General features: G+C 45.6%; 1 protein-coding gene across 1 annotated transcript; it reads right to left on the minus strand.

Moving 5' to 3' along the window:
* Positions 1-1,089: 1,089 nt before the first annotated feature.
* On the minus strand, positions 1,090-17,917 carry LOC142559561 (uncharacterized). The gene is made up of 7 exons (XM_075671141.1): positions 17,720-17,917; positions 15,477-15,630; positions 12,224-12,351; positions 9,866-10,013; positions 9,432-9,608; positions 8,305-8,427; positions 1,090-1,393 (listed from the first exon to the last, which is right to left on the minus strand). The coding sequence occupies exons 1-7, from the start codon at positions 17,878-17,880 to the stop codon at positions 1,211-1,213; spliced, it is 1,074 nt and encodes a 357-aa protein (XP_075527256.1). The 5' UTR covers positions 17,881-17,917; the 3' UTR covers positions 1,090-1,210.
* Positions 17,918-22,739: the final 4,822 nt, after the last annotated feature.

A 22,739-nucleotide genomic window follows, 5' to 3' on the forward strand; every position in this document is an offset into this window, starting at 1 on the left:
TATACCATGTACGTTAATGTGCATTGTATAATAAGTACAAAGATGTTAGGCAATTACAGGGTGTTTCACTCAACTTGAGCCATACTTTAGAAATCTGCAAATGCTACGTAGCTTGACAGAACCAAGGTAATTTTTGCCGTCGCTTGGGGGTACTCAGATTATTCTTGCATTCCGCGTTGTCTTAATTAACTAACCAACTTCTGAATTATTACAATTGGAGGAAAAGTGTATTGCGACGTATTGCTTAAGTTTAATGATAGAAATATCGTGACACTCCGTGAAGTAACCACTACATAATTCTTAAGGAGCTACTGAACTCGAAAAATTGCCGCGCGACAGGGCGCTCGAGGCGCTTTGTTCCCAAGCTTCTTTCACACTCGGAAAAACAATCTCACGCAGCATGTAACAATCTCATTGAGGTGTATCGGGAGTTTTCCACGTTGGTCTAGAGTTTTCTCACACTTTCATTTAATTTTAATGTTTGAGTAGATGAATAATTAATGAAGACTAAGTAATGAGACGGAATGAAAAAAAGATCAAGAATAATCAGAGTATCTCCGAGTGACAGAAAACAATACTGAGTCGCTTCTGTTCAGCCAGGCGGCATTCGCATACTTTTAAAACTCTTGCTAAAGTTAGCCGAGATGCCCTGTAGTTAGATTTAAATGAAATGGTGGGGCTTCACCTGCCAAAACCAATTTCTGATTATGAGGCACGCCGTAGTGGAGGACTGCGGAAATTTTGAGCACCTGGGGTTCCTTAACGTGCGCCTAAATCTGAGTACACGGCTGTTTTCGCCTCCATCGAAATGCGGCCGCCGTGGACGGCATTCGATTCCGCGACCTCGTGCTCAGCAGCCGAACACCATAGCCACTGAGCAACCACGGCGGGTTCGTGCCGCTCGGCGGCTTTTTCTTCGCCGGTTCATTAGGCTAACTTCCTTTATATAACTGCGGCTGCTCGTAATCAAACAGCCGGTGTGCAGCTCTCGCTTAGAACAACGCAAAACACAGGACTAGTAAGAGGTACGCTAATATTGTTGAACTACGCAAAGGGACGACTACTGAGGAAACGCAGTCATCCTGTCGGGTGTCACACTTTATGACAGCACAACACGAGGTGAAGGCCAAGGCACAAGCTTGTCACTAGCGCCACACGCACCACTCCACAGTCCGACGACTACTCTTCCCCAAGCTGCCTCGGTTCGGCTTTAGGGCACCCCGAGCCATTGCCTGATTACTCTGATTCGGTAGAACGGGTCGTTTCGGTCTCTTTCGTTGTACGGGGCACACGGGTTGTTCGCGGGGCTCCTGAAGTCCCCGAGGTGGGCGTTGAGCAGCAGGAGCGACATGTCCGGCCGCAGGAAGGTGGAATTCTCGGCCAGCTTTTTGATCTGCACGTGCAAGCAGAAAGGCGTTTTTTGTTTTTGTTTTACTTATCGAGCTCACTTGTGGAGCACAGCTTGCGCGCGTCTCAGTCAATTTGGAAGATGCCTCGGCCAGATTTTCACAGTGTATACGGAGAAGACGCTTCCTGCAACGTTTCTACACAAAAAAAAAAAGAAAGAAAAGGAAACTAATTGAGCACAGGTCGGCAAAGCGCCGCGAAGTACCTCGTATTTTTCAGAAAAAAGAATTATTTCTGCGGAAGAAGAACTAGTCCTGGTAAGGGGATGGAACCCGCGAACAAGGCCTTTCCGTGTAGGTTGCTTTGAGTTCTATCTACGCAGCACGCCAGCTGATTGCAGAGCGACGGTCAATTTCTTAAGAAGTGCAATTGTTTGGGCGAGCAGGTAGCAGTCCACAATAAATACTTGCTGCGCACAAACTGAATGACGAAGGGCAGGGATGTTGACGAACACAAGGGAACAGTTGCGCTTGTGTTCATGAAATCCCTGGCCTTCGTCATTCAGCTTGTGCGCAACAAACATTTATTATGGTGAATTATTCGGTACCCTAAATGTAGCCCGAACCCACAATTAAGACACTGCCCTGAGTTCCTCAGAAATAAAGCGTGCGATCATTTTTTTTTTTCATTGTGACACCAACTCGCATGTGCTTTGTTACTTCGCGTTATACTCGGGTCGAATACAGGTGTCCCATATTATGAAATTCGCTCCCATAATAATGCAGAAGTGATTAGGCAGGGTTAACAAAGCTCAAGTTTTCCTCTCGTGTGTACAGACTCCCGCCTTTCGTGCGTGACGTGACGCCTGGAAAAAGCGCTCGGAAAATTCGTCATCCAATAAAGGTTGCAAAGTAGCTGGTGCCGATGTAATGCAAATAAATATAAACAATTGCTGCATTCAATAGACTGAGAACGGTGCAGCGGCAAGAGAAACGAGACTTCGCGACGTCTATGCAGCCGTTATTTCGTCACAAACATCAGGAGCAGATTTTAACCTTCTGTCCTTTCTGCTAATAAGCTGAAGTACACTCCCGCCTACATAAATGCAGGTTGAGTTTAAGCGCTAGCATTCTTAGTGCTGGAATGGAAACTGTGCTTTTCCATATTGCACTGTCAACGATCTTATGTTCCAAGCAGAAAAAATAAATTAAGACTCCTGGTGCAGCAGGTATACTTAATTTCACGCGCAGCTTCAGGTCTGCCTTGCAAACGGTGTCATCAAACTTCGTCGTCTGGCTCGTCGATAATTCAGGTGAGAGTTGGTGAACCCGTATACGGCGCCATCTGGCATACAGTCGGGGAAACGACTACTTTCGCCTCCGACGTTGGTCTCGGAGCCGCACTTGACATAAGAGGTTGTGCAAATCGTTTCCAACACTTACAATACCAAAATAGAACTTGCTATCCTGAGTAAAGGTCTCGTGTTAGGCGTGAAACGAGAGGCAGCAAAATAAGAAATAAAGTTGATGCGCTCATAAAAGACGATGTCGAATGATAGTGGCGCAGATGCACCTAAATTATACAAAACCACGACAGGGGACGCCGACAGAGGGACAGAGACCTTCGCACTCATGGCGAATTGTGGATTCGTGCAGGTATTTTACCGATGTACAGGTCGATCCGTGGATCCAGCAGTTCCTGTACTCGGTCGTGTATGTGCCTCGCAGGCGCGTCACTAGATGCCTAATTAATATAAAACTGCCGCGTCGGGACCTGAAGGCTACAATGGAAGCTGCATTACATCGCTGGCACGTGCACCACAATAGTGCTTCCGACATTATTTAAGTTTGTCACCCGATGGGAAGATCGATCCAATCTTCGATTCTTCAACCGGACAGCCTTAAGGAGCTCGTGTCGCGGAAATGCCGGCGTTGGTGGCATTGTGAAATGAAAATCCTGATTGATCGATAGGGTCGTGTGTGCGAGTCACGTGGTCTCGTTCTAGGGAACGCGACAGGCGATGTTTACGCGAATGCATGACCACCTGTGTAACGGGGGAGCAGTAGTAGAACAGGGAGCAGTATAAACCAGCCAAGGGGCCGCGGAGTTGGTCTCCGCGTGGTGACGCGATAATTTGACACTATAGGACTCGTCTGTCCGGAGTAGTGGACCCATGGAAACTTTCCATTCGTTGGCCCAGGAGTCTGCCGAGCGGCGTTGCCATCCTGAAATTACTGTTCGTCTCTGGGGAATGGGTATGCCGATTAAGTGCAGGCTGGGCCCGCTATAGGCCGCCGAGAGAAAACACGTGTGCGATGGGTGCGGTGACGTCTACCAGTGCTTGGTGCTCTTTTGACTCGTCTTCTTCTACGAGTTCTGATGGAACGCCTAATCCTGCTCGGCGGCGAGGTCGGCCACGTCAGACTGAAGCGCTGAAGCCGGAGATGAAGGCTGGGCACGCTGCCGGGATTCGCCAGAATAGTTTCCTATAGGATTCGGAATATAGGGCGAGAGAGGCGGAGGCAATGCGGAATAAGCGGGCCGGGAATTCGGAGTATCGAGCAAAGGAGGCCCAAGCCAAGCGACTGAGACGCCAATCCGAGGATCAGCAACGAGCGCGAGAGAGACTCAGCCGGCCTGAGCGGGTTCCATTCGCGAAGGCGAAGCTGTAGAGTCACCCAACATGTTAATAAATACTATTTCAGTAGCGCCCTTCTGCATAGCCATGTGCTTGCTGCGGTTAAGCTATGGAAACAATGCAGCATATTTTATTCAAATGTGAAATTATCTACCCGGCTGTCGGTTTAGGCTCCTGTGGCCTCCTTGAAGCCTTTGGGTTCCGAGATAGCAGGGGTAAAGATTTCCGCAAAAGAGATTAGTAAGAAGCGCTTGGATGTTGGTTGGCCAAAAAGCAGAGAGACGTAAAATAAAGGAGGTGTACAAACACAATATTCCTAGCAGTGGTTCAGAAAGTTTGATGCTGGGAATTCTTTGTGTCTGTGTGTGTTTGAAAAAGATTGGTAGGAGGTTAGGCCAAATAAGAACAAGAGCTTGGTGGCGCAACCTACTAGCCCGTTTGGAAGGGGTGCTCATAGCATCCATCCATCGACCATTCCATCCGCCAATGAACCGCCATGTTCTGAACGGGGGGACTTCTATGAAACTTCGCTACCAGGTATATTGCATAACAAGGTACATTGACATCGCAATCATCATCATTATCATATTTTACGTCCACAGCAGGACGAAGGCCTCTCTCTGCGATCTCCAATTAACCCTGTCCTGCGCGAACCGATTCCAACTAGCGCCCGGGAATTTCTGAATTCTATCACCTCGCCTAGTATTTTGCGGTCCTCGACGGCGCTTTCCTTCCGTTGTCACCCATTCTGTAACCCTAATCCTCCACCGGTTACTTAATCTGCGCATTACATGACCTACACATCTCCATTTTTTTCTCTTTAATGTCAGTTAGAATATCGATTATACCCGTTTGCTCTCTGTTTCGAACCGCTTTCTTTCTGTCTGTTACCGTTATGCCTAGCATTCTTCGTTCTATCGCAGTTTGCGTGGGCTTTAACTTGTTCTCGAGTTTCTTTGTCAGTCTCCAAGTTTCTGCCCTGTATGTCAGCACCGCTGAAAGGCACTGATTGTACACTTTCCTTTTCAATGTTAACGGCTAGGTTCCAGTCAAGAGCTGACAATGTCTGCCGTGTGCGATGCAACCCATTTTATTCTTCTGTGAATTTCCTTCTCATGGTACGGGTTTCACGTGATTGATAGACCTAGGTAAGCGTACTCCTTCAGAGACTCTAGAGGCTAACTGGCGATCTTGAACTCTTGTTCCCTTGCCCGGCTATTCATGATTATCTTTGTCTTCTGCATATTAATCTTCAACCCTGCTTTTACACTCACTCTGTTAAGGTCCTCAATCATTTGTTGTAACACGTCTCTGGTTTTACTGAACAGAACAAAGTCATCTTTAAACCGAAGGCTTCAGGATATTCGCCGTCGATCCTTGCTCCTAAGCCTTCTCAGTTTGTTTGCTTGAATACTTCTTCCAAACACGCAGTGAATAGCACTGGAGAGAGTGTCTCTTTGCCTTACCCCTTTCTTTATAGGCATCTTCCTACTTTTGTTGTGTTCAATTAAGGCAGCTGTGGAAACTCTGTAAATATTTGCCAGGATATTTATGCGTTCGGCCTGTACGATTAGTTGCGTAATGCCTCTGACTGCTGCTATCTCTACGGAATCAGATGCCTTTTCGTAATCTATGAAAGCCATTTAGAGAAGCTGATTGTACTCTGCGGATTTCTCGATGACCTGATGACATGGATGTGATTGATTGCAGAGTATCCCTTCCTGAAGCCAGCGTCTTCCGTCGGTTGACTAAGTCGAGTGTTGCCCTTATTCTATTGCAAATTATCTTGCTGAATATTTTATATAATAGTCGGAGTAAGCTAATGGGCCTATAATGTTTCAATTATATATGTCTCCCTTTGTCTGGATCAGTATTATGTTTGCATTCTTCCAGTTTTCTATTACCCTTGATGACGATAGACACTTCGTGTAGAGAGCCACCAGTTTTTAAATCATTATGTTTCCCCCATCTTTGATAAAATCAACGGTTATTACATGTTATTCTGCCGCCTTTCCCCGTTTCACGTTTTGCAAGGCCCTTCTGACCTCATCGTTAGTTATTGGAGGAGATTCTGCAACCTGTTCATTACTGCTTCGAATGGAGGTAACGTGGCTCCTCTGGGTGCTGCACAGGCCAGTATAGAATTCTTCCGCTGCTTTTACTATACCTTCGACATTACTCATGATATTACCCTGCTTATCTTTCAGTTCACACCTCTTGGTTTGTCCTGTGCGAAGTTTCCTTCTGACTAATTTCAGGCTGTGTCCATTTGTTACGGCCGTGGTTGCTCAGTGGCTATGGTGTTGGGCTGCTTAGCACGAGGTCGCGGGATCGAATCCCGGCCACGGCGGCCGCATTTCGATGGGGGCGAAATGCGAAAACACCCGTGTGCTTAGATTTAGGTGCACGTTAAAGAACCCCAGGTGGTCAAAATTTCCGGAGTCCTCCACTACGGCGTGCCTCATAATCAGAAAGTGGTTTTGGCACGTAAAACCCCAGATATTATTATTATTATTTGTTACGGCTTCTTCACTCTTCATCACGTTATAGTTTCTAATATCACTTATTTTGGTGTTGTTGATCAGTTTTGACATTTCTGTGTTATCCCTTGAGTTGGACACTTTCGTGCTTTGTCGTTTGTATATTACGTCCTTTGTTACTTGGCAGAGCTTGCCTACTGGTTGCCTTGGTGCCTAGCCTCCTACTTCCATTATTGCCTCTGAAGCCAGCCTCGTTACGGTTTCATTCATTACCTCTACGTCATCATCATCTCTCTGTTCTAAGTTTGCACATTTGTTTGCAAGTGCCAGCCTAAATTTGTCTGCTTTTACTCTTACTGCCTCTAAGTTGACCTGTTTCTTCTTCACTAATTTTACTCTCTCTGTTCAAATTGAGCTGAATCCTAGCCCTCGCTAACTTATGATCACTGAAATTTACCCTACCTATCACTTCTACATCGTGCCCTATGCTGGTATGGGCAGAAAGTACGAAATAAATTTCATGTCTTGTTTCACCATAAGGGCTTTTCCAAGTAGGCTTCGTGTTGCTTCGCTTAATGAAGAAGGTGTCCATCGTTCGCAGCTTATTCCTTTCTGCGAACTCTACCAGCATCTCTGTTCCAGGGTTCCTAGAATCGACGCCGTTGTTGCTAATTGCTTGTTCACCAGCCTGCTTTTTCACAACTTTTGCATTGAAGTGGCCCATTACTGCAGTATACTGAGTTTGCACTTCTCTCTTCGCTAATTCATCATCTCCATAAAACTGATCTACTTCATCATCATGGAGAGTGGATGCTGGGGCGTAGGTAAGCTTGTAGCACCTTTAATCTATACTTCTTATTAAGTCTGACTGCGACTACTGCTACACTATCACTAAGGTTGTAGAATTCGTCAATGTTGCCCGCTATGTCCTTATGGAATAAGAATCCTACCTTGTATTGCTTCTTATCTGGGAGACCTCTATAGCAGAGGACGTGGCCATTATTCAGCAATGTATAAGCCTCACCTGTTCTTCTAATATCACTAAAGCCGATTATATCCAAAGCAATGTTCCTCAAAGAGTCCTGCTAAGCTATGCTTACTGGACAGAGTTCAGGTGTTAAAAGTTGACAGGGTCAGTTTTCATTGGTGGCCTGTCCGGATCCAAAGATTGTTAGCACACTCTGCTGCGTGCAATCTTATTGCCTTTTAGCCTAGCCACGTGCCTGCTGCGCTAAAGGTAGGGAAACAATGCAACACGTTTTATTAGGATGTAAAGTTATCTACACAGCATTGGTATAGCTGTCTAATAAAGCTGTCAATCGTCTTTTAGTTCCCCAAGAAGCTGTAGTGGCGATTTTCTTGGTAAACTTTGCAACCACGTCAAATATCGGAGAAAGTATATTTGCCCGACTGCCTCATGACCCATATTGCCGGCTTCCTTGACATCGTGAAATGAACATGGCGTATCAAGCAAACAAGAGGCACGACGAATTGTCCCAGTCAATTTCATCGACTGCTGCTTTCGGGAGGGGACAACAGTACGGTGAAATATCGGGCCTGGCCAATCCACAGCAGGCCTTGTCCTGCAAATGCCTCATCATCTGAGACGCGCTATGTGTGTGCGGCTCACACTTCGCTGTGCCTCACAAATTGCACGTGTCCGTCGGCATTTGAACGTCGCACACACGTCACGTGATCTGCTAGCACCTTTCGCACTCGACAACACGTGTTCTGCAGTGCAATAACATCGAGCGGCGTTTGAATTGAGGCGCGCCACACGGGGCGCACGCGTGCAGAAATATATTCGGGGTGCGCGCTTTAGGTGTGCAGGGAACTCACCTTGTAGAAGATGGTATTGTTGCTCTCGAAAAGTATGACCTGCCTTATATCGGCCTGTGATTGGGCCACCTCGACGCCTTCAAATATTATGGCTCGGTTGAACTGTATGTTTCCTAGGCAAGGCTAGAAAATAAGAAGAGCGGAATAGCATATCTTTGTAAGAAGAAGTAGCGCAAAAAAAAAACGATCTTCCGAGACCGCACGAAGAACGAGCGCTCGTTCTTCGTGCCCCTACACAGAGTTGTAGGAAGCGAGCGGTTAAAGCGTATCACTGCAGGAAATAGACGCGGCCCGGCACAGGGGCACTTGTTGGCTGTTAGGATTTGTTGCTGCATACGTAGATCCTTCATACCCTCATACGTAGAACCGATCGAGGGATCAGTTCTCTCCTCTGAACGGTAAACATTTTAGCTGTTGCATGCCGCATTTATGAATTGTATGTATTTATTTATGTAGTGCTAGGCGGACCTACTAATCTTTCCGGCGTCATGCGTAGCGCACTTCAACTCCGGAGCCAAAGAATACAACTGTAATTTGTAACTGTAAATTCCAAATTACAGTGAACTGTAAGTCGTGTGCCTTCACATGCTAAAGTTTTGAAATATCATGCAACAAAGCACCTCGTATGACACGCCACGTCGCGGGCACATACTCTAAAATTATTTACGCCATTAAAATAGAAGGGCTGTGTAAAACTGTACTATTACTCGCTTCTTTATTTATTCACGTCGCCTCGTTTGGTCTCACTGGCTCCAGCATCGGAGCAAGAACACCCTTTTTTGGTGCGAAGGTGCGATTTCGAAACCAATATACGCCCTTATTCACATTTAAGCTTGTACACAGTTTTACCGTGCAGTAGTACTACTCGGTCTAAGAATTTCGCGCTTGGAAGCACGCGAATTCGACGACATTGTGACGGTCCTTCACATCTTTCTTTCCCCTCTCAAGACGTAAAAAGCAATTTAGATCGCACAATTACACGACTAGTGTTGCCTACATGTATTGGCTACCTGTTGCGCCGGTGCAACCTAAGCCCCGCCTGCGGCAATTGCAAATAGCTTTCGGATTGCCAAGTAGCGTGTTCGTCAAATGAGCTTGTGGTCCGAAAAAGAATAGGAAAAGCTTACCACGACGTCGAAGTTGGTGACGTAGAGGCTCTTGCACGGAATGTTGACCAAATCTGTGTGGACACCTTTTTTTGCGGCGTTTACGATGTAGACGAGGGTGCCCAGCTCGAACGATAGACCCACCTTGGTGTTGGAGGGGAATTGCTTGTCTCTCGTCATGAGCGTTGTAATACTTTTCTGCGCGCAGAATGCAGAAAGAAAATAAAAATCAGTAAGCAAGTACTACAGTAAGGAGTACAGGACACCGACCTGACAATATATACATTGCCAGGTCGGTATGTGCCATTTATATATATATATATATATATATATATATATATATATATATATATATATATATATATATATATATATATATATATATTTCATGTGCCGAAGAGTTAATGCAAGAGCATTTCTGCCCTCCATGTTTTGAACCACGCAGGTTTACTCACTATATCAGGTGCCCGGTCAGCATTTGAGTGAGCCGCCCCTTTCAGGTCGCTTCTTTGAAATACAGATGGCGGGTGGCTGTAGCACTCGCTCGCTCGCTGGATCCAGCCCACAGAGGAGTAGACGATCACTGTGTCCGCAACGTGGTTGCTGCAGCGAGTGATGCACGATGCCCCTCGTTCAGCAAACACAGGCATACAAGCTTTGTTCGCTAGCAAGCAGCTCCTGCACACACACACACACACACACACACACACACACACACACACACACACACACACACACACACACACACACACACACATATATATATATATATATATATATATATATATATATATATATATATATATATATATATATATATATATATTGCAGCGGGGGTGTTCGCCTAGCAGCACTAGTTATAGGTTGTAGCGCTAGGCCTAAACAGGTCGTCGCTAGATCGTAACAGTAAGCAAGCACTCCTCGTCGTCTTCTTCTCTTGCACCAGCACACGAGCACCATGCCCACTGCCCAGTGCCTACAGTACAATCACTCCCCACCGAAAGAGTAGCCATCCTGGCGACCTAAGGACAGGAGAACACAGGGGGGTCATGGCACTGCTTGAGCCTGGAGACGTGGACAATTTCCTGGTCCCGACAACGCTGGTCGGTAGGCGTTTCGATTGGCTCGATGAGGTAGTTGACCGCGAATGTTTGTTTCAGTACCCGATAAGGACCGTGGTACTTGGAAAGCAGCTTGGAAGAAAGGCCTGGAGGAGTAGAGGGCACCCACAACCAGACCAGCGAGCCAGGCGCAAAGCACGTAGCGGTGGTCGATGAATCGTGGCGAAGCTTTTGGCGACACTGGTCCTGGGATGTGAACGAACGAGCGAGCTGGCGACATTCTTCGGCGTAAGCAGCCGCTCAAGAAACAGTCGTCCACTCCAAAGTATCTGGCCAGTAAGGCAGAATCGTGTCTGTAGTGGATGAAGGTTCGCGCCCGTAAAGGAGAAAGAAAGGAGAGAACCCAGTGGTGCTTTGCGTGGCGGTATTGTAAGCGTTGGTGACGAAAGGTAGAATGCGATCCCAATTAGAGTGGTCAGATGAAGCATATATGGCCAACATGTCACGAAGGGTGCGGTTGAAACGTTCTGTCATCCCATTAGTTTGATGACGATATGCTGTAGTAGTGCGGTGAATTATTCGACAATCCTTTACCAATGCTGAAAGGACGTCAGAGAGGAAAGCGCGACCGCGGTCGCTCAGTAATTCTCGAGGTGCTCCGTGGCATAAAATCAGGTTTTGTAGGATAAAACTGGCGACGTCTTTTGCTGTGGCAGATGCTAGGGCTGAAGTTTCAGTGTACCGCGTGAGGTGGGCAATAGCTGCAATAACCCAGCGGTTGCCGCTTGGAGTCTTGGGAAGCGGACCGTATAGGTCAATGCCGACGCGGTCGAAAGCGCGTGCGGGGCATGGTAAAGGTTGCAAGGGACCCGTGAAATGTTGAGGTGGCGTCTTACGTCGTTGGCATATGTGGCATGACCGGACATACTGGCGAACGAAACGGTACATACCGCGCCAGTAGTAACCGAAGCTGGAGGTGAGAGTATGTCTTTAATACACCAGCGTGGCCGTATTGTGGGTCATCGTGGAACGTGGCGCAGATGTCGGAGCGGAGGTGTCGGGGTATAACAAGCAGCCACTTGCGGCCGCTCGAATTGTAGTTGCGGCGGTACAGCAGGTCATCACGAATGATGAAGGGCTCTGCTTGGCGGTGAAGCGTCCGAGAGATTGGTGCTGGGACTGGCTAGACAAGAAGTAAATAAGCGAAGAGATCCATGGGTCTTTGCGCTGCTTTGATGGCATGTCGGAAATGTTGAGGGCGAAAGCACCGCAGGTGGAAATAGAGGAGTGGAGAGGACCGGAGGGCAGGGGGGACCGGGATAGAGCGTCTGCGTCTGAATGCTTTTAGATTATTTTAGAGCGCATTATTAGCATAAGGATTTCAAGCTTTCGATAGCCATTAGGAAGAGAGTGGTCCTCATTTCCTGCTAGTATGAAATTTCTACCATTTTCGGTCCTGCCGAAGAAGCGGGGAAACTCAGTAAGCGTTTCATATGATGCCTCTAAAGACGCCGAAAGTGAGGGCTTAGCAATTTTTATTTACCCTCTAATTAACTGACACAATTATCCTGTGCACTGCCCTTCGGTGTCCCCACATTTTCTCACAGTATAAACTTCGTGAGTGATTTGATTTTTTTTCTTAGAATCTTGTCAAAAAACATGGATATAAAGTTTTGAAGTGCTTCTAGTTTCATTAAAAACTTTGCTGTAATACACGACGGGAAATGGTATGTTCAGACATTCTATACTTACGTGACAGCATCGTTGAACATATCCCTGAGGACACCCATAGCGTTAGCGCCGCGATAATTGAATATGCCGAGAGCAATTAATGTTTTCGAGTTGGCGACTTTTGTTGACACTTGTAGAGTCTTCAATGTCTGAAAAATCAAAATAACATTGAAAGAAAAGGCGAAATGATTGCGGGGGTCAGTGGTAAATCTAAAGAGCGAAAATGGCAAGGTACACATACAATTGGTAATGATGGTTTCTTTTTTAGGCGTGTTTATTTCTTTTGTTTGCGTTTTTGGTTGACACAAAGAAATCAGTGGCATTTGATCACGAGGTGCCATGTTCGAGCGCGTGTTTAGGGGCGGGGAGGAGGGCAGGCGAACATGCATCTCCTCTAGCCCGGCCGCGGCTGTGCATGCGTGCAGACGTAGTTGTGCGCTTATGCTGCCCGTAAGCGTAATCTGTGGCGGGTGCAAACGTTGAACGAGCCGAGATGTCTGATTGCTGCGTGTGCGTTGTGAACCCATGCTCCTAGGGCTGCTGGTCGCGTAATCTCACGTTTCGGAGACGTGCTGAAGCGAGAGGCAGCGGAAGCGTTTGCTTCTTTCTGTTTGCGCTCATCCCGCCAGTGTCGACACGTTCGCGGTCATCGAGTGAGTTCGCCTGTGTCGGCGTGAAACCATGTTTGTGAATTTAAATATTAAGCGGTAAAATATTTAAATAAATGTATTTAAATATTTGCCCCAGTATATGCGGTCGAAAAAGCAACCTATTATTTGCATAGTTGCCTAACACATTTCTATAGTCATCAATGCTTCGCTTTCGTGCGGATTGGTGATCTTTCGTTCCTTCTTCTTTAACTACACCTAGCTTTCTTCAGGAAGCTAGTTGAAATGTCAGATTTCCTGACAGCACGCAACCTTGCACGATGTCTACAAACAACAGTTACTAAATGGCTAACGAGTGTCGAAAATTCTACATTCGCCTTTTGGTTTCAGGGTTGCTGTATTGTTTGTGTTCTGGTTTGCGAATATTTGGATATGCCATAAGTAGTAAGGTTAGATCTCTTTAAAGATCATGTCTTGAAACGAACCCTTGATGATACGGACAGATTTGTCGGTCTCTTCAAGTTCTCAACGGCAGCCTCAGGTATATGCATAAATTCACAGCTTTCAGTGTGCCCGAACCTGATATCGCGCAATTATAAACACTCTTCTGTTTCTTTTTGTGTGTGTGGTGGTGGTGGTGGTTAAACTTTCATTTCGAAAAGTATCTTGAAGGAGCACAGAACGCATTTACCACCTGTTTAAGTCGCATGATCATATAGCATGGGAAGTGAATATCGGGATTGCTGTTTTCTGCTTTTGCTTATTTTCACTCTTGCTTTATTCCGGCAGCTACACTACGTGTCGTTCATTTTCTTGGTTGTCTGTTTACGTAACCTATGCCGTGTTCCATTCTCGATGATTGACTTCTCTCGCTCGGCTTCGTTACGCACACTGTTAACAACAACAACAGCAACAACAACAACAGCAACAACCGACAATTACGATGCTCCCTATTGCGAAACTTGAGCGAAGCTCTATACGTGTTCTCATTTCTCGTGTCAATAATTTGTATTATGATTATATAGGTACGCGGTTTCTAATACAGTAAACTCTCAGTTGTACGAACGTTGGTTTATCGAATATTTCAGAATAACGAACTTTTTAAAAATCCCCGGCAGTTTTCTTATAGATTCGATGCAAAAATGTTTCACTTAAACGAATTTCGGAATAGTCAATATTTCAGTTTAACGAACTCGCTCAGAGGACCAAGGCTTATTTTTACGTTATTTTTACGATCGGCAATGTAACGTCGCTGGCGCTACAGCGCCCCTGGGGCAAAGCGGCGGCGCGGAAAAGGAACGGCAACGAGGCATGGCCTCCGAGATTGCCCGCACAAAACGAGCAAGCACGTAATCTTGGAGGCCATGAACAAAGTAACATCGCCGAGCCAGTTTCAAGGCCTATAACTCTAGCTGAGGTTGTAGGGTACATTGGAATGTTGAGAGATTTTGTGTCTCAACAGCAAGCTGTGCCAGAAGTGTAGAAAAACATTCACTCCTTGGACAGTTCTCTTACTTCTTGTGCTTTAAATGTACAAGTGCAGAAGAAGATTACAGATTTTTTTTCTAAGTGAGAAGGGCAGCATTATAACTGTTATGAACCTTGTACTCTTTGATACGTAAATTTATTTTCACACATTTCTAACACTATGGATGCCATGTCTTTTGCTCCATGAATTGCACTTCAAACTTTCGACTCTGTATGCCGCGTCTTATGTTGGTCTAGTGAATATTCAGTTTAGTGAACTTTCAGTTAAGTGAACTATTTCCTTCGGTCCCTTGAAGTTCACTCAAGTGAGAGTTCACTGTAATAAGAAAACGCTGCCAGTAGCAGACATTGCTTCCGTACTGGCGAAGCACGCTACTCTTGCGCCATATCGTAGCCATCGTCGCCGAACAGCCCGTCTTGCGCGGCACTGTGCTTTACTTCTCACGGTTTTGTTCCACAAACGAATAGAGCGGGCCCTCGTTCGCGGCTGAATTGTGCCGCCGGTGTCAAGGGAGCGTCGCATCGAGCCTTGCTCGTAGCCGCTCGTCATCGCACGTTTCAGGGGCAGCGATACCAGTTACATGCACTGGTACCGTGGTCCGACATGAGCTGCTGCCGCCTAGATCGAGCGAAGCACTCCCCACCTCAAGCCACCGTGGTGTCGGGATAACGCGACGGCTAGTGATACTGGTCCACTGGAGATAGCGCACAGTCAACTTTTTGTTTCTCCGCGTAAATCGCACTTACTGGCGCTCATACCGTGGAAAACTGGTCAGTGAAACAGCAAAGGGCTAAAATTTACGATTTCTCGAAGTACGAAAGTTCAGAAACGTGTTGCAATCGTGGAATATAGTTTTTTCTTTAAATTTGTGTGTTGAAACCGGGGGCTTGTTACAAACGAGGGTGCGTAAGACCAGTGTGTTAGTTGTACCAAATACTCCGAAGGGTGATGTTCCTGCGGGAACATTCACACGTATAGGTACTATGTGGCCATCCACTGCATGTGTCTTTTATTCTGTCCGTGAAGCGGACTTGATAAATCGGTACGGCTGGAAAACCAAAATTCTCACTCGACCAACGTTTGTCAAAACGCTTATTTTAGGTAACAGAGCAACCGCACCGACCAAAAGCATTAGAATGCGATGTCACACGCGGACCAGGAGTAACGATGCACTTACTGCAAGAAGCACTTTCGCCTTGTCGTATAGACCCTTCACTTTTTCTGATGTGTGCAACACGTTCAACACGCCGTAGTGCTTGATGTTGTTGTAGCTCGAATGATATTGCAGGTTCTGTTCGGTCGTTGCGTTCATGCTACTCGGGGCTGAGTACCTGAGAACGAATGAACGTAGTGAAATGTTATACACTTTTCGTGGAGCGTTTTACAGAAATTCTAAAACATAGCGGTGGTTTCCACGGCGGAATGTAACTATAATTATGTCCAATTTAGACGCCTCAGTAGGTTCTGTAGGCGCAGCCTTTTTTCGAGCCCCTCCGAACTTTCTTCATTGTGTCTGTTGGCTGGTTGCTGCTGCTGTTGTCTTGCCGAATTGCTCACACTCAAAGTTGCCTACCTCCGAAACAAATTTCCCCCTAATTCGGATAGAAAAAATTGCCTATATTTCTCCATATATAAGGAAAATATGGCTGTTTAATCGGCTCTCTGTAAGATAAGCTGTGTTCGTGCTGTGCAAATACATTGCAGATTTTCGTTTTCATACTTATTTATGTATTCGTTTGAAAGGATTTATTCAAGTCAATGTGCTTAAGCTAAAATGATGTAACCAGTGTAAGTTCCAATGCTGGCAACGGCAATTTATTCGCGCACAGCCTCGACATTGTCAAACGGAGGAGCAAAATTATTCAAATGTTAAAACACATGCATACATCAAGGAAAAATGCAATAAATGCTAAAATTATTGAAGGCTCTTCGGCCCGTTTGGAGACATACGACCGTTCCCTACCGTGTGTCGGGTAATATGCTGCAAAAAGAATCTTTAAATGGTCGATAGATCGTTTATCCATGTTGTACATGTCTTTTTCCAGGAGATGCATGTGCCGTTGGCGCATAGAAAAATCGTAACAGTGCGCTTCTAATAAATCTTGCTTGGCATTAAGGGTCGCCTGCAAGGTTGCTGCTTCCAGTTTGTTCTTTGTCTTTGCCTTGACAAGGTTAATTTGAAAGCAAACTCTCTGCACGGTAGCGCTGCAATGAGAGGGGTACAAGAGTTTTCTCAAGAAGTCACTGAGTGCTGGAAACATAGGGACACGTCACCTTGAGTGGTTTGTGGCACGCACTTCCGAAAAAGCTCCACACTCACATCTGCAGGTAACCCTGGGTCTGTGTTTTCGAGGATGCCTCAATTAGTTATCGAGCTTGTTGATGTTCTCTTCCGTAAACAATCAGGGGAACAAAGAAACAAGAGGAGCAATCGACGCAACACGTAACTACCACAAAGCGGCGATCGATTGCCTGCAGCCGCGTCATCTATGAATTGACTAGCGGAAATCTTTTGATTATTTGACTTCGCCGTCAGTATAACATTCCAAACATTTCAGGCGGAAGTTCTGCACATCTGTAGGGTCTGCGTCAAGTGGTTTAGATAACTCTGACGTTACCATGCCGCCAAAGTAGACTTCTTCGAGTGGGACGAAGTTAGTTCGGTCTGTGTAACGCAATCGATCGAGCAGCGTGTCACGGAGGTATCGGGGTTGCGATATGCTTCAACAATTTTTTAAGGACAGTAGAAATGCGGTCACTCAGCATGCGGATTCTCGCTCCTTCCGTCTGCATTTCCTTGTTCAGCGTTGTGAAGAGTGGGTGAACATACTGGAGTAAATATAGGTATACAACTTGGTGGTCGGGTCTTTTTCAATTTGCCGAGTATAGAATCCACGGCTAAGAGTCGGTCCGACTCTTCGGCCATGGTCGCTGGACCATGGCCTAATAGTTTATGGCTTGGTCCAGCGACCATGGCCGTGGTCGCTGGACGTAGGCGATGTCCTGCGGACCGGTCGGGCGCCCGGAGAAGAAGCCATAGTGGTGAATTCGAAGCCATCCACCATGACGTCATCATTTCACCTCTTGCTCTCTCTTATGAAAACGGCTATTTTAATTTTGATGCTTTTGCATGAAGTTTTTCTTCCCCTCAGAAATTTTCTCTTAGGAGACGATTGAACTTTACCGGTAGCTTCTCTAGTGGCTAGAAAGAGAAGCCTTATCAATGAGTTGGCAGTGATAAAGGTTTCGTCTAAACCTGTACGCAGGCTAAAGCCACTAAACTACCAATGCGGACCGCACGCCTCAAATTGGATATTTCTCGGCGCCGGGTGTTTCCCGTTTTCCAATTCACAAAATTCAGCAGTTCTTATCCGTGGCGCTTCTTTGTTTGGCATAATGAGATAACTGAACATTACTAACCGGATATCGAATCCGATGCCACCGGAAGTCTTTGTGAGGTTCTTCATTACCTGCTTGAACATTTCCCAGCTTTCTTCGGCTTCAATGCCGTACATGATGCCGTGAACCACCGCAACGCTGGTGTAGTAGATGTAGTTGCACAGCCCGTCAGTGGGGATCATTTCGGGAAAGATGGCCTTTCCCCCCACCGTGCAGACGAGCTCGTCTACAGAGACTGCAAACAGGGCGTGAAGAAGAAGGGGTTCGGACGGGAAAGAGAAGTGCCTAACCTGCTTCATCAGAATTTCTCGGTCGATGTAGATCAAGTTAAAAGAAGTTTAAATGCTAGGACACCGCGTGAACCCCTCAATGCAGATTGTTACTTCGAACGAAATTTGCTTCCTCGTTTCGTGGTGTCCGTTTGATATTCAAGAATATTGCCGTCAAATCCTAAGGTCTATTTTTGCAGCGTTTCGTGGAGCATTTGGAAAAGTGTAAAGCAACTAGGAACTACTTGGTACATATGTATAAGTAACCCTTTTTGTTGCCAGTAATTCTGCAATACTAAACGTGATTCACTCTTATTTGTGTATAAAGTATTAATTATATCCCACCCCTTACATTATTTGATTTTTATTTCTATTTAACAATACTGGAGGCCTTTGCACAGGCCCAAACAGGAAGTGGTTTGTAAAATATACACATGAGCATGGGAAAAACAGGAAAAGATAAAAGAATATATAAACAGAAAAAAACTGCCATACAACAGCACTGATATTCAACACAGGACACTTTTTTTGTTCCACATTAATCAGGGAAAAAAACAATTGCTATATTAGTCGTATAATATTCTTGTAGTTATCGTGGATCTATAAAACTTAAAATATAATTATTCGACTCGCCCTCCCGCTCATAATACGTAAAAGTAATAAATTGCAGAAACGGTGATAATCAACAGCATCTTTCAGTTTTAAAGCTCTGTACTGCAAGTGACGCGGTTTGTGTCTAGTACGATCAATGGCGATGTGTGGCAAGACCGAAACTTATGCGTGCACCTTCGGAGAAACACATATTTAGTCTGTTTTCGAAGGGAGGGCGAAACAACTGTGGGCACCCAGCGACTGTTAAAAGGATAGCCGAAACACTTGGTTTGACGAAGTTGTCCGTTCGTCGGATTCTGACTAGAATTTTTGAAGTGAGAGAGGTTTGTGCCGAAACTGCTGACACCTAAGCAAAATGCGCTGTGAGAATAATGTTGTGTGAATCTAAAACATTAGACGGCAGGCATGAATTCTCGCAAACGGTCGTCGTGGGCAACTAAACTTGGATTTATGAATGTGACATCGAATTGAAGCCGCAGAGCAAGGACTGGAAAAATAAAAATGAGCCATAGCCGATAAAAGGTACATCATCATCATCATCATAATCATCATCATCATCATCATCATCATCATCATCATCATCAGTGTAGTTACGCCCACTGCAGGGCAAAGGCCTCTCCCATACTTCTCCAACAATCCCGGTCATGTACTAATTGTGGCCATGTCGTCCCTGCAAACTTCATAACCTCATCCGCCGACCTACCTTTCTGCCGCCCCCTGCTACGCTTCCCTTCCCTTGGAATCCAGTCTGTAATCCTTAATGACTATCGGTTATCTTCCCTCCTCATTACATGTCCTGCCCACGCCGACATTTCTTTTTCTTGATTACAACTAAGATGCCATTAACTCGCGTTTGTTCCCTCACCCAATCTGCCCTTTTCTTATCCCTTAACGTTACACCCATCATTCTTCTTTCCATAGCTCGTTGCGTCGTCCTCAATTTAAGCAGAACCCTTTTCGTAAGCCTCCATGTTTCTGCCCTGTAGGTGAGTACTGGTAAGACACAGCTATTATATAATTTCTCTTGAGGGATAATGGCAACCTGCTGTTCATGATCTGAGAATGCCTGCCAAACGCACCCCAGCCCATTCTTATTCTTCTGATTATTTCAGTTTCATGATACGGATCCGCCGTCACTACCTGCCATAAGTAAATTTATTCCCTTACCACTTCCAGTGCCTCGCTACCTATTGTAATTGCTGTTCTCTTCCGAGACTGTTAAACATTACTTTAGTTTTCTGCAGATTAATATTTAGACTCACTCTTCTGCTTTGCCTCTCCAGGTCAGTGAGCATGCATTGCAATTGATCCCCTGAGTTACTAAGCAAGGCAATATCATCAGCGAATCGCAAGTTACTAAGGTATTCTCCATTAAATTTTATCCCCAATTCTTCCCAATCCAGGTCTCTAAGAACCTCCTGTAAACACGCTGTGAATAGCATTCTAGAGATCGTATCTCCCTGCTGGACGCCTTTCTTTATTGGGATTTTGTTGCTTTCTTTATGGAGGACTATGGTGGCCGTGGAGCCGCTGTAGATATCTTTCGGTATTTTTACATACGGCTCGTCTACACCCTGATTCCGTAATGCCTCCATGACTGCTGAGGTATCGACAGAATCAAACGCTTTCTCGTAATCAATGAAAGCGATATATGAGGGTTTGTTATATTCCGCACATTTCTCTATCACCTGATTGATAGTGTGAATATGGTCTATTGTTGAGTAGCCTTTATGGAATCCTGCCTGGTCCTTTGCTTGACAGAAGTCTAAGGTGTTCCTGATTCTATTTGCGATTACCATGGTAAATAGTTTCTAGGCAACTGACAGTAAGCTGATCGGTCTATAATTTTTCAAGTCTTTGGCGTCCCCTTTCTTATGGATTAGGATTATGTTAGCGTTCTTCCAAGATTCCTTAAACAAATCTGCTGTTACCTGATCCTCCCCAGCTGCCTTCCCCGTTTGCATAGCTCCCAAGGCTTTCCTTACTTCTTCCGGCGTTACCTCAGGGATTTCGAATTCCTCTAGACTATTCTCTCTTCCATTATTGTCGTGGGTGCCACTGGTACTGTATAAATCTCTATAGAACTCCTCAGCCACTTGAACTATCTCAACCCTATTAGTAATGATATTGCCGGCTTTGTCTCTTAACGCATAGATCTGATTCTTGCCAATTCCTAGTTTCTTCTTCACTGCTTTTAGGCTTCCTCCGTTCCTGAGAGCATGTTCAATTCTATCTATACTATACTTCCTTATGTCAGCTGTCTTACGCTTGCTGGTTAACTTCGAAAGTTCTGCCAGTTCTATTCTAGCTGTAGGGTTAGAGGCTGTTATACATTGGCGTTTCTTGATCACATCTTTCGTCTGCTGCGATAGCTTACTCTCATCCTGTCTAACGGAGTTACCATTCACTTCTACTGCACATTTCTTAATGATGCCCATAAGATTTTCGTTCATGTCTTCAACACTAAGGTCCTCTTCCTGGGTTAAAGCCAAATACCTGTTCTGTAGCTTGATCCGGAATTCCTCTATTTTCCCTCTTATTGCAAATTCACCGGCTTCTTATGTACCAGTTTCTTCCGTTCCTTCCTGAAGTCTAGCCTAATTCGAGTTCTCAACATCCTATGGTCACTGCAGCGCACCTTTCCGAGCACGTCCACATCTTGTATGATGCCAGGATTAGCGCAGAGTATAAGGTCCATTTCATTTCTAGTCTCGCCATACAGGCTGCTCCAAGTCTACTTTCGGCCAACCCGCTTGCGGAAAAAAGTATTCATTATCCGCATATGATTCTGTTCTGCAAACTGTAATAATAACTCTCCCCTGCTATTCCTAGAGCCCATTCCATATTCCCCCACTTACTTGTGTCCAGCCTGTTTCTCTCATACCCTGGCATTAAAATCGCCCATCAGTATAGTGTACTTTGTTTTGACTTTACTAATTGCCGATTCCAGTTCTTTATAGAATCTTTCGACTTCCTGGTCAACATGACTGGATGTAGGGGCGTAGACCTGTACGACCTTCAATTTGTGCCTCTTATTAAGTTTCACAACAACACCTTGCACCCTCTCATTAATGCTATAGAATTCCTGTATGTCACCAGCTATATCCTTCTACCTAACTTTCTGCCGCCCCCTGCTACGCTTCCCTTCCCTTGGAACCCAGTCCGTAACCCTTAACGACCATCGGTTATCTGGGCTCCTCATTACATGTCCTGGCCATGCCCCCCCCCCCATTTCTTTTTCTTGTTTTCAACTAAGATATCATAAACTGGCGTTTGTTCCCTAACCCAATCTGCTCTTTTTTTATCCCTTAATTATCCTTATTAATCAGGAATCCGACTCCTAGTTCTCGTCTCTCCGCTAAGCCTCGGTAGCACAGGACGTGCCCGCTTTTCAGCCCTGTATATCCTTCTTTCATCCTCCTAACTTCACTGAGCCCTATTATATTCCATTTACTGCCCTCTAATAGCACTGCTAGACTCTCCTGACTAGATAACGTTCTAGCGTTAAACGTTGCCAGGTTCAGATTCCTACGGCGGCCTGTCCGGAACCAGGGATTCTTAGCACCCTCGGCTGCGTTGCAACTCTGACGGCGGCCATGGTCATTGGCTTCGCAGCTGCTGGGGACTGAGGGCCGGGGTTTGATTGTTGTATTCATATAGGAAGTTGTGGCCAAGTACTGCACAAGGGTGGCCAATCCTGCTCTGGTCAGGGAGTGCGTTACCGGTTCCGGTCACCTGAATCAGGCCGCACTCCAGGCCTGTTCAGCAATTTTATCAACACACGGATGTTCTTTTAATCCGGTGGAAAATTACAGGGCACTGGGATTCCAACCACGGTCCTCTTGCACGTGAGGCAGATGCTCTACCTCTACGCCACCGCTGTACCTTAGGAGATATGCGCCGTTAAACTTGCGGTGAAAATGCACTATCGTGCCACTTAATTTATTAACAAAGCGTCGTTTTATGCATTCAAACGGAAAAGCAACTGGAACGCCAATGCCTTTCTCCGCTAATTTAGGGCGTGCACGACCTGAATTTGTAAATTGTAATATGTGCCACAAGTTAATTAGTTGTAAGCCTAATTAGTGTTTTGTTAATTATTCGATTATGCATTTCAATTCTGTTTGCCTAGTAATGTAATGTGCATGAAATGTCCGCCT

Source organism: Dermacentor variabilis, chromosome 10, assembly GCF_050947875.1.
Source record: "Dermacentor variabilis isolate Ectoservices chromosome 10, ASM5094787v1, whole genome shotgun sequence".
Lineage (NCBI taxonomy): Eukaryota > Metazoa > Arthropoda > Arachnida > Ixodida > Ixodidae > Dermacentor > Dermacentor variabilis.